Raw genomic sequence first — 15,457 nt, 5'->3', positions numbered from 1 at the left:
TGTGACCCTCAACAGCGTGCAAGTCAATATCATGTCAGATTGGTTTATGCTGAACTTGACCCCTCTCTCTTCTATTTCTTTCACACAGAAAATACATCGACATAAACTTTAACAGACACATGCTATAATTGGAAAATCTTAACCAAAACCTTTGCTCGTTTGTCATTCTTGTTATTGTTGCTACTGTTTTGCCTTCCCTTTTCTCTCTTTTCATTTCAGTTTGTTTGTAGTTTTCCCTGTTGTCTTGTGTTCTGTCATATGTTGCTTTTCATATTTCATATTTTATTGCACTATAAACCAATACTTTTTTAGTGTGAACATGCTGAATTTATACTTCAATACAACACATCTGCATACATTATTGCTGTTGAAATGAACATTTTGCAAGAATTATGTGTTCCTGACATAAAAGTCAAGTGTGTTTATTTTCAATTTCACTAAGAGTTTTATTCCTTCCATGAGGTTGATCAAAATAATATCTCAACTGTAAGGCAGCTGATGGCAAACAATTTGTACCCTTATCAAATTCAGGTAAAACACAGGCTCCTCCAACATTCATTCAAAATTCTTCTTCTTTGCAAATAACTCAAACCATTTTCTCTTTGTTTTCTTTCCATTGGCCTAACTTCATCAGCATGTGTAAGAAAATAACTGCAGGTTTGTCTCTCCCATTTGACCTTTGGAAAATAAACAGGCTAATGTCTTGAGCAGGAGCCTCTCAGATGGGTTACTGAACTTCCTCTGTCCTTCCAGGTGGCCAGGGGTTAATGCCACACACACCAGTATGCTAACACTTCCAGTGGAGTTTTTGTCATATTTATTTTTCTACCCAAAGTAAAACCTTCCTTGAGAATTATCCCTGATAGTGTGTGTAAAGGGTTTGTCAGCGGTGGTAAATGCTGCACATTATGGTAAAGTCCTTCCCAGCTGTGAGCCTATACACCAAGGTCAGAAATGTGTCTGCTGTGCAAGCATTTCCCAGCTACAGGACATTTTAGGTAAGAGCTACAAATCAAAGTATCTCAGTTTATCTGTAGGTGTCATGGCTCATATCAAACACTAGCTGGGTTAGTACACACAAGAGGGCTTATAAAAATACCTTAAAGTTGTTTTCAAGGTGTTTGCACATTCCTTCTTGGAGACGTATTGACACAGCAATACTATAGATGGAATAATATAGCTACATACTTTTTTTTTTTGCCTAAATTGGCCTTTTGTCATCATTATTGTAATAATTTGTACTTGATGCAGGTAATTTGAAAGCTGAAAAATAGAATTGCATGTCTGGTCTTGAATGTAATTTCCACTCCATTCTTGCTTTATTAGCTCTATTCTTTTTCTATAGCTGCACAATATCACCCCTTTCTGCTCATTTCGCCTTTTCTGAACCCCCATTCTCCTTAAATGGTTTGAAGCTTAATCACTTCCAGATGCAAGGTGTAGATGAAAGACAGACACTTCAGTTTTAGAAGAAAGTCTAATGAAAGTTTTTTTTAAAAATGCAGTCCACCTAACATCTAACACCTGAAGTTTGTCCCAACTTTTAAATCGTAAATTACAAAGAATGCTTGCATATGTTTATGCTGACTTAAGACTTTAAAAAAAACGTGGTGTTTTGGTGTTCAGAAACACCTTGAGGCAAGCCTGAACTTAACTTAAAACTGAAGATTTTTTTTTACTGTGATGACTCCACATTTCTTATGTTTCTGTTTTTATTTGCACTACAGATCCACTGATTCTAGTTTACTGCACGTTCATTATGACAAAATTATGATAATGAATGCTAAGCCATGACTTGATTGGAGACTGTACACCATGGATCTTGTGCTGGAAACCTTAACTGACTTAATAAGTGGAATTCTTGACATTATTAGTCAACAGAAGTGTATTTGTTCGGGGGCAGTAGCATTAGTTGTTCATTTGAAAGTTTTTCTTCTTTTCCTTCAGAAAGTTATTTTACAGATGTAAAATGACTAATATTATTATTTTTAAATCAAGAACTATAATGTGACTTTCTTGCCAAATTTTCAATCCATTATGGAAATCCATTATAATGGAAATTTATGTAATCAGAAAAGACGAAAATGTAAATTACAATGTTGTTCTTTCCTGACATGAAAGACTATTATTCATATATCATTTTGGTTTGATGTTCTTAAATTGCATGTTATATCACATTTAATTCATGAACACACTGACCTTCTATCCACTTCAAGCATAGAAACTCTGTCATGATGTTTTGACTCACTTTTTTCCAGCAGTGTAGTAGTTATGGTGAGTGATGTATGAGAGGAAGGGAAAGAGACAGAAACCTTATCCTGTCCTGTGTCTGCACTCTAGCGTTGAGTGTCATTATATCCCTGTCTGCTATATTACCTCCCCTCTGTTCTTCTGCCAGATATGTGGACCTTACACCATGCTAACCTGCTGCCCTTAACCCAGGTCCTCCACATTTATGTCAGTGTACTAGACGGAGTAAGATGAAAAGCTGCAGTTCATGGAGCCATTGTTGATTTAGAAATCTATACTTCTTTGTCTCCTCATGTCAGAAAGTAGTTTCTTTAATGCCTTAAAAGAGCTGAGACAATCCGATTCAAGGAAACTGGGACAGTTGGACTTGCTGGGGACATAAGCTTGGCAAAATGTTGCTTTTCTCCTACAGACCGAACAAAGGTCTCTCAGTTTTTCCAAAAACAGCCAAGTATTACTTAGACAAGGCAACTAAATTATGTCAAGATCATATGATTTTGGAAAATTTCCTGTAAATTCTTATCTGTTGTCATTTATCCTTCAGCACATGTGTAATTGTCTTTTTTGTTTTAGGGTTAAGAGTTATGTTGGGTTGTTCTTGTTTGGGCAAATAGTTAACCCAACAAAGACAGTTGGAACTCATTTCAGTAAAAGGACAGTTCTGGATGATATGATTTGGCAAGTGGCACATAACGGTATATTTTTGCAGAAATCAGTGTGATTAAGATGGTTACTAACCTTGACAGTTATACAGTGTTTCACAGGGATACCCCAATACAGCAGATGTATTTTAATGGACATCTGGATAGAGAAAGTACTTGACAAATCTGGAATAGATTGTTCCTGTGAAGTCATGCAGCGACACTGAGGGAGGTTTTGTGATTTTGAATACAACTCTACATAGCTGTTTGCTCTGTAATTATAAAGAAGAGGTGACTGTGCCAATGTCAGTTTAATGTTGCCGAGGCTTTTGCAAAAAGAAATACGAAGGATAATTGAGAGCTGATGGAGAATGTTCGCTCAAAAGATTGCTTGATTTACCGTATTTGAGTGTTTCCTGTGAATAGAAGATATTTTGTGGCCCGCACACAAAGATTTGGGCCCAGCCAAAATGATCCCTTTGCCCACAAGTGAGGTTTAAGCATGGAGATGTTTTGTCTTCGGTCCATCCATATGCATATTGTCCAGACCAGTACAACTTGATGCTGTTTGCACATTGTCATTAAATTTGGTACAGTTATTCATGGCTCCCAGAGGAGGATTTTTAATAGTTTCGATGACCCTCATGAGCTTTTGTCTAGTGCTTCCTTTAGGTCAAGTCTCTGCATTTTCCAAGATCGATCCATCATAAGGTGTCTCGAATACTCATGTCTGGATTTCCATAAAATTCTCTGTGGATATTGATGGCTTCAAAATGTTGAATCCAAATGTCTTGTTTGGCTCGTGACTTTTCTCGCAGCAGCACCATGAAGTCAACATTTCCATTTGTATTGCCAACTAAATACTGAGACAATGATATGACATGCTATCAGGTGCTTCCGCTTAACATTGGAAAAGCTTTGCTTGACTTTATCTCTGCTTGCTGTTTCAGATATGTTTACGTTTGTTTTTCAAAGTTTATTAAACCATCAAACTCAGCAATTGGATGTTTAGCATTTCCTTTTAATAAATGGAACAGAACCAGAGGATTTTTTTCCATCTAATGAGCGGTTGTTTTTAATAACCAGAGATTTTTGAAAAACAAGGGATACCACACCCTCTTAAAAAACAAACTTATTTTCATGACCAGATCATGTTCACAGCCATGGCAAAGGGTTCCTGGGGTATTAAAGCATACCAGAAAATACATACATAGTCTTTCAGGCAGGTAATAGTGCCTCAGGTTGACTGCTGTATCTGGACCTACTCTGTATGCACATGTAGACTAGCTGAGGAATACAACAAGGCAGCTGGGGTGATCCTTGAAGGTTTTTCATACATTTTCAGCTGGAGAGACATTTGAAATTTTGTCACTTTTATCACAGATACTCTACACATACAAAGCCAGACCACTATGCAGTGAAGATGTCCACTTTTTGTTTCCTCAGTAACCACCCAAATCTTTCACATGCGGTTGGTCGGAATCCATTGTCTGTGCGGCAAATGTTTTTTGTTTTGATCTGTTCGTCAACATTGTGTGGGCTTCTTCCTTCCACCGGACCGGTGCGGTCTCTGTCTGGGGCTTTAGTGTGGTGGTGGACATGTCACAAAGTCCCTCATCTCCATATCTGCTACTTTAGCTAGTAGTGAAAGAGGCCTTTAGGAGGTCTCCGCCTCTCTCTCCTCATCCCTGCTCTCTTCAGAAGTGATGCCAGGACAATGTAAGGAGAGGAGTGTGCAATGCTTCACACCAGCTGTGAAAGCTCAAAGCAATTCTCGGTCCAGATTTTTGTGACTCGCCCACTCATTTGATTTCTTTGAGCCTACGCTTTCCTCTTTGCCTTTTCTGTCTTTTAATGATCTCCATGTCACTCCATCAATCTATCACATGCTGCCTCTAATTGCCCCTGTGGGAGTCCTGCTATTACAGGCTTAATTGGTCATGTCTGTGAATCTGTCATTAAAATTATGTTTGATATTTCTTATTTGGTATTATTGAATTCATATCTGGAAAGTGCATGTGACTGGCCTTGATATCGCTGTAGCTTAAATCTATGATAAGATTGACATTAATTTGTTACATTACTGCAGTTTAAGGGCGACTGCTAAAGTCTAGGAAGTGGAATATCAAACTCCCTCACCCTTGTTCTCCATTCTCATCTTTATTCTCCACTTTTCAGTAAACAAAGTCCTCTTTCTTCTAGATCTTTAGGAATGGAAACTTCAACATCCACACCTATCTCTGCTATTTAAACCCATTTCAGCTGCATGACCAACTGGTCAATGTGTCAAATACTGTTTATGCTATAGCTTTAACACCAGTCCCCAAGTAAGATAAAATCAGGCTCAGCCATAAATCTGAGCTAAAGAGTTTTAGAGATGTCATCCAGTATTTTTCTGAACATTTCTTTATGCCACAAAGTTGCAGAGTTGTGCTTTGAGCCACAGTCACAGTAGCCTCTGTTACTCATCTGTGTTTGGTTTGTTTGCAAAGAGTTCCCAGTGACTACAGAGAAGATTCTGATGTAATCAGACTTGAGAATTAACTTGGTCTCGCTCTTTTGCTCCACTGGCATCACAAAACTGTGTTGAGCAATGATTTGGTCCCCAATGTTTGTAGGTTTGTGTCTTTGCTTACGCATCTAAGGTATACTCAAAGGACATGCTCGTTCAAAATTTGATTGATGTGTGTGATAATTTCCCAGTTGGCAAACATTTACATACGCACTCCGTCATTTGTGGCCTATTTGGATTGGCAGAGTTGCGGTCCTGATTGGCTGGTTTCACTGAGGACTATGTGAGACAGATTTGTTTGACTGGGCACTGTAAAATGTGGGGAGCGTGATTAAAAACTACATCACCTTCATTTCACCCCATGCTGGCCTCAATTGGTTTCAGCTCTACATCATTCATTTACTCACAGGTTTTTGCAATAGTTCTTTCCACAGTTGGATTTTTTTGCATGGCTGCTCAATAAAGATGGAGAGAGGAGTGGTAGCCTGGGCAAATAAGGTCACGCTGACATACATGTGTTTGCATTATCCACTAAAATCTAAGAACAAGGACTAAAAGCCACAGTGGTTAATCATATATGAGAATTCTAATTGGCCTTTTGGGAAAATCAACACTAAAAATAGAAACCCCCCAAATACTGGCTTTTCCATGCCTGGCTCTCCCTCAGACCACAGAGTGAGGACATTAGATGGGCCAGAACTCTTTGGCGCATCCAAAAGCCTCAGGCTCATTATTCCATTTGAACATATTATACATAAACATACAAAGACATGTTCCCTCTTGTGAATCTGGTTGTCTTGATTGGACAGTCAGTCAGTCAGGAAGTCTCCTCTGGAAGGCTCCTAGAATCTGATGGGAGAGCCACAAAGTGCCCCAGTTATCTTTGGAGTCTCCCAGCTTGTTTTACTAAGGACTCGGCCAAACGTTGCCTTTCTCCTGCTGATAAGACAGCTCCCATCATGCCTCACTCACATACACGGAGTGCAGGGAGAATACTGCTGGCTGTTACTGATGATCTAAGATTACTCCTGCTTTTGAACTTTTAATCCAATAAAAATAGAGTTTGCGTAATACCTATACATTTCAGCACAAAAGTAAAAAGTCTGTGGGAAACAGAAAGAAAGGCCCCTCGTATCCATGTCAAGATGGATACGACAAAGTGGTGAGTGGTATTGTTCTTCCTCATACGGGGCAGAGAATTCCTACTTATTACTGGCACATCTTAAATGACTTTCTTGGTAGCAATTATTTCCTTTTCCTCCACATGTACAGTATGCCCATTTAGAGGAGTTAGTAATCTTAATCTACTCACCACATGTAAGTACAAATGTAGACTTTGGTAAAAAATAATCCAAAATGAAGATAAAACAAAGAACATTTCAGAGTGAAATAAACAAGCGCATAAGTGTGTAGTGAAAAAAAAAAATAAAAAATTATGAATGACTTCTTGCTTGTTGTTCGACTGCTGCATTATGCAACATCCCAAGGAAGCTTCAGTCCTTATTCAAGCTTTTGTGAGAATCTTGTTTCATGTTTTTGAGATTAACACTTGCTCTATTATTGATTTATTCTAATTTTATCTAGCAGTTTTTAATGTCAGAGGCCACATACTGTAGTATTAGGTTATCCTGCCTGGCCTCATATGTCATTTTATAAGGGCAGCTGGCAAATTATAATCTGCTGAACAGACAAGCCTCTACCGATATGCTGCTATTAACCTATCAATGAGAGTGGAATTGAATTCTAAGTCTCTATAGATTCCAAGTAGACTGATTGCCTCAGGCGTTCTACTTAAAGTGGTTAGGATTTATGCAAATATGATGGTGCGGTTTATTGTCTTACATTACATTCCCCCCAAAAAAGTCATACACTTAAATCATGGAACATAGTGTTCTCAGGTTTTCAAACAACACATAGCTACAAATGTCCTCACCTCTTTACGCAGAACTATGAGCACTGGGGGAAGTATAATTAATAAAGCACTGGATCCTCATGTAACTTAATTTCATGGCATACACATCACTCAGTCCCCTGTCTCTGCAGAACTTGTTTAAGAAATAAGAAAGCTCAGTGTCTCTGTGGTGCACTCTGTGCCACTAACCCTTTTCTCAAGTTTTAAGAAACGTTTTAAACTCACACAGAACCTTCAACCCAACGTGCGTTTGCTCTGAACTCACCAATTGACTATTTATTATAAATGCATACAGTGAAAAAGCTCCAACTCCCACCAACTGTTTCTTTTTTCTCTCTCTTTTCTGTCTTTTTTCATCTTTTTCCTTTCATTTTTCAAGTTTTCATATCATAAATATAAATGTAGGCTATGCACATGTGGGTGTACCTTGAACAAAACTTTTTTATGGATGGTTGTGGCTAAAATGGAAAGTAACATGGAGTCTTCTCAAATAGCTCAATGCCTGCCATGAATTGGCCAGTCACAAGAGAGAAAATATATTCTTACAGATCTTTTGGGAAATGCTTACTTGTGCATATCTGCCTGCTTTTTTAAAGTTTTTCACAAGACCCAGGTATTCATGCTTAAGTGCTCCTTAAACTCTCCCTCCAGCTGACACTCATCACACAACAACAGAGAAAACATGCATATAAAGCTGTGGGGTTGTTATAAATAACTTGTCCCCCTGCAAAATGATAAAATATTACAGTAAGCTTCAGCCTCAGTGCCTTAAAAGATGGAGTAGTTTTCTTGTATTGCTCTTGGTTTCCCCTTTCCTCATGTGGTTTATTATTCTTCTCTTTGGCTTGCGTCTCTGCCAGCTTTACAACTCCCTCACTCCTACACACTACTCACCCACTGTTAGGAGTTACAGTCAGGAGTGTGGGGCATGCTTTCTGCTGAGTCCCCCGTCTGCCATCTGCTCATGCAGGAGATGGAGCCTGAATTACAGCAGCCAAACCTTCATCGCCTCGAATGAATGATTTCCATCTACTTTCACTCATACCAATGCCATCTTTAAAAAAGTCTGGTTTTGATGATAAGCATGGCTTGCCTTATTTTTCTTGGCAATGTTCCTGATGACTACTCCACTTTATGCACAGAGGAGGCTCCCTTTTGCTGTATGTTGGAGCACCAGAGCAGGATTCAAGCTTCTATTTTCTTGCAATTAGTGTTTTCCTAAAAAGATCCATTTATAAAAGATGGAAGGAAGAAGAATTCTAATCAACTTCTGAGGTTTAACCCTACTGTAATCTCTCTTGCAAGCTGCGATCCAGAGCCAACACTTGCAAACAATTACAATGCTGGTACCCAGGGGCCCGATCTGATTGGTCTGTTTGCCTTACACTGTCTTGGGAGATCCTGTAGTAATTGAGTCGGCTCCCTGGCTGATGGCTCGTGAGCTGCTTTTATAACTACAGCGGTTCCAGCCCTCTGTAGATGTGCGGCATTATTAAAACCAGACCGCAAGCGGGACATTACTTTAGGGTATAATGCGCTGTACTGAAGCATAATGTGTGGTATCCCACTGTTCCCCAGCCGTCCCTGTCACTGTCCAGTGCAGACAGACGCCACTCCTGAAGCAGGCAGTTTTCCCTGCTGGCAGCCCTCCCAGAGCCTGTAGAAGTCATCCTCTGTCCCGCCACCCCCCTTCATTCCCTCAGAGCCCCTTTCTGCCAAAGGGCCTGTTTGGCTCATGCGCTGGCTCAGATAAACAACAAAGAACGTGTCCAAAGATGCTTTCAAAAGGCACCTGGTATGGTGCTCTTGTTTCAGTTTGTGGATTGCCATCATTCTTACATCTCTCTAATAGAATTTAGATTTGATCTACTGTGGCTTTAGAGTGATATCATTAATGAGTATGGAAACTGTTGCATTTATCCAGTCAGATATTTCCTGTCAAATGTAATAAATTCTAATTTTAATGCACAACGTTGGAATTATTTAACCAATAGCATGTTTTCTTCTCTGTAGGTCACTGCGACAGATGCGGACGGCGGCTCTTTTGGCTCCATTACCTACTCCCTGGGCTCTGGCATTAACAGTGCTGTTCCCTCTCAGTTCACCATTGGCAAGGAGACTGGACAGATCTGCACTAGTACTGTACTAGACAGAGATCAAGGGCTGGCCAGCTACGACTTCACTGTTACTGCAGTGGATGGGGTGAGCCACCACATTTTGAAATCATGCTTAATATGAATCCATTGAGCCACATAGTAATCCTATAAACACAGCAGCCGTGCTTTTCATACAGACAGGAGAGCAAAGACATGGCCAACTGTGCAGAAAAACTTTGATTTGAGCCAAGTAAAAATTGCTCTCCATGGCAGACTTACTCAAAAGTTAGTATAGCATCCTGTTCACTTCATGCCAAATAATACTTAAAAAATAAAAGGTTCAAAATGAAAGAAAATTACTGCAGCCATGTTAAAGCAATCAGATGGAGAAATGCTTCAACTGTCAGGCAGTAATATTTTAACAAGTTGGACTGCCGCCTCCTGCGTTTTTGCCACCTGGTCCAAATGAAAAGCCTGCACTGTATTCTGTGCAAATGAAAAGCCTATGAAACAGGCTGCGGCGAGCCCTCTCACCCTTCACGGGTCATGACATATTGCTCTTTCCCGGGGGAAACTATCAATCTGTATCCCCGCGCAAAACTATTGGGACTATATTTTAGAGGCCATGCTATGCATTGAAATTTTAACAGAGTTTACTGCTAGTCTTTACTTGCGCCATTAATGTGGTCTACTTGCACCATAAATGTGGACCAAATCCTGCTTTCAGGTGTGTTTTTTTCCGTTTCATGATTTAATGTATGTGGAGGTATAATATAACAAAAGAGCTTTGTGTTTCTTTGACAGGGTGGACTGAGCTCAGTAACCTATGTGAAGGTGGATCTGGTCGACATTAATGACAACAGACCTGCTTTTTACCCAGTGAGCTATGCTGTCAGTTTGAGCACACAGAGCGCGCCTGGGACGTCTGTTGTCAGAGTGACGGCCTATGACCCAGACTCAGGCGAGAATGGCAGAATAACATACAAAACTGTACCCGGAGGGGCCTCCCCTTACTTCACTCTCAACAAAGACACTGGTTGGTACAAGTATTTATCCTGTTTTTCCATATACTTATCTGTATTTTCAAGATTTCAAAATACAAATGTGTGGTGAATTACTTTATATGTTGTTATCACATAATTCTGTTGTGTGATGTAGCAAAACAGCCTTTATGAATCTTGTCTGCAATTTTTTTTTGTAGGTGTCATTTCCCTGTCTCGCTCTGTGTACGGGAAGGCCAACTCTGTCATACCCATGGTGATCTCTGCTCAGGATGGTGGAGGTCTGGTTGCTCTCGTTAATGCCAGGGTGAACATTAGTGTGGTGGCAGGTTTGGTGGCACCACCAGTTTTTGAACAGAATCAGTACTACTTCACTGTTTTAGAGGACGTCCTGCAGGGGACGGTCGTAGGCATCGTCCAGGCCAGCACTAAGACAGGTAGGGTCCACAAACCATGTCCTTTGTTGTCTGTCACTCACTCGCTTGCTCGCTCACTCACTCACTCACTCACTCACTCACTCACTCACTCGCTCGCTAGCTCGCTCACTCACTCACTCACTCACTCACTCACTCACTCACTCACAAACACCCACATTGGAGTCATATAGCCTATGCAGTTTAGTATATATTCATCAATCACACTGGATCATGCAGAAAATAGTTTTTTTTTTTTTTAATTTTAGCTCCCTGTACCACTTGTACAAATAGGCATTGGGCCACTATACACACCTAACTCTAAAATCACATCAATCAAATATTCCATTTCACGATATTGTGTATATGTTCTTTTTTTTTAGAGCTCTATTACATTCATGAAATTTGAAAAATTACATCTTTGTAGTATACTGTTACTTTTACCTCAGCCTCCTGGTCCATGGTGACATGCCTCTGGTTTTTATCATGTTTTTCTCCCTCCAGGCACCTCTAAAGATATCTCCTACACCATTAGTTCTGGGGACCCTGCAGGATACTTTACAGTGGATCCTGACACTGGGGCCCTGAGGACCAGTCTGTCTTTGGATCATGAAGCCCAGTCAGCTCTTGATTTGGAGGTGCAGGCCCGCAGTGGCAACCCCCCTGCCTTTGGCCAGACCCGTGTGCACATCACCATCGCAGACGTCAATGATAATCCGCCTGTTTTCCTGCCCTCATCCTCAGAGTCCCTGCTGCTGCCAGAGCATACAGAAATGGGTACTGTTGTGTATCGTGTTCAAGCTGAGGACAGAGACTCTGGAGCCAATGGACAACTCACCTTTGACCTGTCTGCACCAAGTGGGATCCAGAGGACCTTTAGCATAGAGCGCAGCACTGGAGAGATACGATTGGTGGGCAGCCTCAACTATGAGAGTGCACCCCGTTACGATCTCCAAGTCCTCGCCAAGGATAGTGGAGTGCCCCAGTTTAGCGTCACCTTCATGCTTGTGGTTCATGTCCAGGCAGAGAATGACCAGGGACCTGTGTTTGATACCCTGACCTACCGGGTAGAACTAAAAGAAGGCACTCCAATAAATACACGCTTCCTGCAAGTCAGGGCTCTGAACAGAGAAACACCTGGCGTAGGTCACTTCAGTCCCCTGGCATATCACCTGCATCCTGATGGAGATGCTGCTGGGTTTGGCATTGCTGCAGACAGTGGCTGGCTGTTTGTAAAAAGTGCCCTAGACAGAGAAGTCAAGGACATGTATCTTCTAACAGTACTGGCCAGTGCTGGTCATGGACAGTGGAAGAAGACGGGCAGTGCCACAGTGCGGATATCTGTGACTGATGAGAATGACAACTCTCCTCGGCTCCCACAGGAGAGGGTCTTCATGGCTGTGAGAGAAAACCTGCCAGTGGGTACAGGCTTCGGTCATGTGTCAGCCACAGACCGAGACAGTGGTCCCAACGGACGCCTCAGCTACCGCCTGCTGCATCCTGACCGCAATTTCCAGATAAACTCCCACACAGGTTAGTTGTGATGTACTAAGATTACTCACAGTAACCATACCTGGTATTAAAAAGCTTTTTTGTATATGTTAGGTTTTGAAACATATCATTTCGAAAAGTAAGGCTGCTGATAATTTTTGTTGAATGTTGGTTGTTTTCTCAGCTCCAGATGATACTGGAACATACCTAACCAACCAAAATTTAAATGCTCACCTTTATTACATGTATCTGTTTTCTTTCTGTAGATTGAGCTAAAACTAAACTGAAATAACTGAACTCAACTTCCTTTTCTACATGAACTAAAAGTTCTTCTTCTTCAATATAAAAAGCTATAATGACTCAATATGAAACATTTTTCATCCTACAGTATGTCATGGCAAATATAAAATATTTAGAAAAAAATATATAGATGTTTGGTCAACTTACAGTCATCTGTAAAGATGAGACATTACAGTTGCTCAGGTTAGGTGATGGTGACAGCAACATTAGCGTCGTACTGAGCTCTAATTGGCCTGCTGAGCCTGTTCATCTGTGGGTTGAGACTGACACTCTAATTTGTGATCAGTTTCTGGCTGAGTTGTGAGTCTCTAAAGCATCTGCCAAGATTACAAAAGTTCTGTATTTGTGTATGTGAGAGTGTGCATGCACATGCACCCGTACATCTGCACACAGTGCATGTCTATTACTTGTGTGTCACTGATCAAAGCCTGCTGGCTCTCATGTCTCTCATCATTATTCCGGTGCTCTGGATCAGTGTCTTGGCATAAAATCCTTCTCATACAGCCCTTTCTCTCCCTAGGTGAGATCAGTACAAGGACAACTCTGGATAGAGAGCAGCAGTCTAGTTACCAGCTGGTGGTTGTGGTACAAGACGGAGGTTCCCCCCCTCGTAGCGCTACAGGCACAGCCTTCGTTACTGTCCTGGATGACAACGACAATGACCCAGCTTTTATCCTTAGCCAGTCGGGAAAAAACTTAATCATAAAGGTGATGCCACAAGACCAGAGACACAGACATGCAGAGAATTACAAGCCTTTCCTGTTTTTAGTGACATCTATTTGTTTTTTGTTTTTTTGCACATAGGTGTCAGAAGGACAGTCCTCTGGGGTTCTACTGGGCACACTGCAAGCCAAAGATCCTGATGAAGGAGAGAACGGCACCATATTCTACTCATTGTCAGGTACAGTACCTACAAGAAAAACAGCAAAGTGCTCATCTGTGCAAATGAATTATTGAAAGATTGAGTATTTGTATATGAATGTCAAACATGCTTATACATGATGAGGTGTCTTGATATATGAAAATAATTGACGAGGCAAAGAGTGTATCAGGACACCTTTAATAGCCATCTGCAGAAGTAGCGTTTTTAAAAAAAATGTTTAGCCCATTTTACTTTGTTGTAATAGTGTGAAGATAAACTGTGAAAAGTAATATATCTTTAAGTCTCAAAATGGCTTTGATTATTGCTAACAAAATGCTCTAAGTGTATTTTGCCCTCTCACGTCAATTGTTTCCAGTTAAATGTTAGACCCTGTGTTTCTCCCAGGTCCCAGGGCTGAGCGTTTCTCTCTGAACCCAAACACTGGTGAGCTGCGTTCATCATCCCCCCTCAGCCATTCGGAACGAGCCGAGTACACCTTGACAGTGACAGCCACTGACAGAGGACTGCCCCCACGCAGCACCTCCTGCTCCCTCACCATTCAGGTCAGACTTCAGTTGGACTCCAGCCAACCCAAACACCCTCACTACTCACCTATTTAATATCAAAGAATAGACTCGGGGCTGAGAGGAATCATGTCTCAGGGCCCCTCAGACTAGCTGCAGACATATCAGCCTCACTTCTGACAAGCTTCCCTCCCATCCCCTCCCTTTTCTTCCCCTGTGACATTTCAAAAGGGAAATTTCTATCTGAAATGGAAAAGTGGGTCTGAATCAAATACTCCCAGCTGGCTTGTGATGAGGGCCAGCTGTAGACTGCACTGATCAAGGTCATACTCAATGACTTCAACACTTTTTTAATACAGTAGCCCTTTTTGCAATGAGCGGCAGGGCTACACACTCACGTAAAACACAGTATTGAAAGTAATTCATTTAATATTTAATATAGAACAGAAAACGGACAATGGAAGAAGCCTGGAAGGAACATAGATTTATAGGTTCCAGGAAAATGGAGTTACCATATAAACAGCACGAGTAAGTTCCAGCTCAGTTTTTCCTCCATTCCAACAACAAAAGACTGAAAGTCATAATTATTAGTTAATTGGATTAAACAGTGCAGTGTTGTTCTTGCCCGCAGGCACATTTATGTAATTTCCTTTAATCATCTTTTCAGACTTATTTTCTAAATCCACTGATGATAGGATGAGACTATACCAATCTATTTCTGGAACACTCAGTTTTCCATATAATGTGGAACCAATTTACAGCTTGTAATATAAGATTTCACAACAAACACAGCATTTTTTCTAGTGCCTACTTACTGTGGGAATTGTGCTCAAGGAAGCAATGCTGAGTATCCAGATCATCCTATCGGCTTACAAAACACGCCAGTAATGCCACTGAAAATTTGATCAACACGACCTCTCCCTCCCCGCTTTCACAGCTGCTTAAATTATCTTACTTCATGCCTGTCTTAAAGAAAAGAAATTTCTATTAAAACAATGTGTCATGTGTTACAGTGCTCTTTTCATACAAAGGAGAACATTAATAATGTTGTAGTCTTTGAAGACACTTGAACTGCTCATCAAAGGAAGATTACGGCTATACACTGTACAGGACTATGTCCCAGTGCTAAATTCTGTGCAAATCCTCTCACCATTTCCTCCTCCTATTGTGCTACTTGTATCATCTATTATTTTTCCTGGCAGTTACATAAGTATCAGATTAAGTGTGATTAATGTTAGCAGGCATGCTATTCAGGTCTATAAAACCTCTTGTAACTGGTTGCATTTATTCCCAGTGAACACATACAATACAAGCAAGCGGACAAAATCTGTTTCTGCTTTGCTCCAAATCCATGAAATATTTTCATTCTTTGTATTGAAAATTGTTAACTGAAGTAGCCACCAGGCATCTAATAAGAAGCATTAGATTCACTGTCATGTTGCTTTGTCCTCAAAT

At 40.7% G+C, this 15,457-nt stretch overlaps 1 protein-coding gene across 1 annotated transcript in view; it reads left to right on the top strand.

The window, feature by feature from the left end:
* Window positions 1-15,457, top strand: part of LOC133980879 (protocadherin-16-like) — a 73,433-nt gene that overhangs the window by 46,329 nt on the left and 11,647 nt on the right. Inside the window, exons 2-8 of the mRNA XM_062419722.1 lie at window positions 9,329-9,517; window positions 10,216-10,447; window positions 10,613-10,849; window positions 11,330-12,358; window positions 13,137-13,324; window positions 13,421-13,517; window positions 13,884-14,041. Of these exons, the coding sequence (XP_062275706.1) occupies window positions 9,329-9,517; window positions 10,216-10,447; window positions 10,613-10,849; window positions 11,330-12,358; window positions 13,137-13,324; window positions 13,421-13,517; window positions 13,884-14,041 (2,130 nt within the window). The remainder of the gene's footprint in view (window positions 1-9,328; window positions 9,518-10,215; window positions 10,448-10,612; window positions 10,850-11,329; window positions 12,359-13,136; window positions 13,325-13,420; window positions 13,518-13,883; window positions 14,042-15,457) is intronic.

This window comes from Scomber scombrus, chromosome 5 (assembly GCF_963691925.1).
Source record: "Scomber scombrus chromosome 5, fScoSco1.1, whole genome shotgun sequence".
NCBI classification, from domain to species: domain Eukaryota; kingdom Metazoa; phylum Chordata; class Actinopteri; order Scombriformes; family Scombridae; genus Scomber; species Scomber scombrus.
This window is presented reverse-complemented; position numbering and strand designations above follow the sequence as displayed.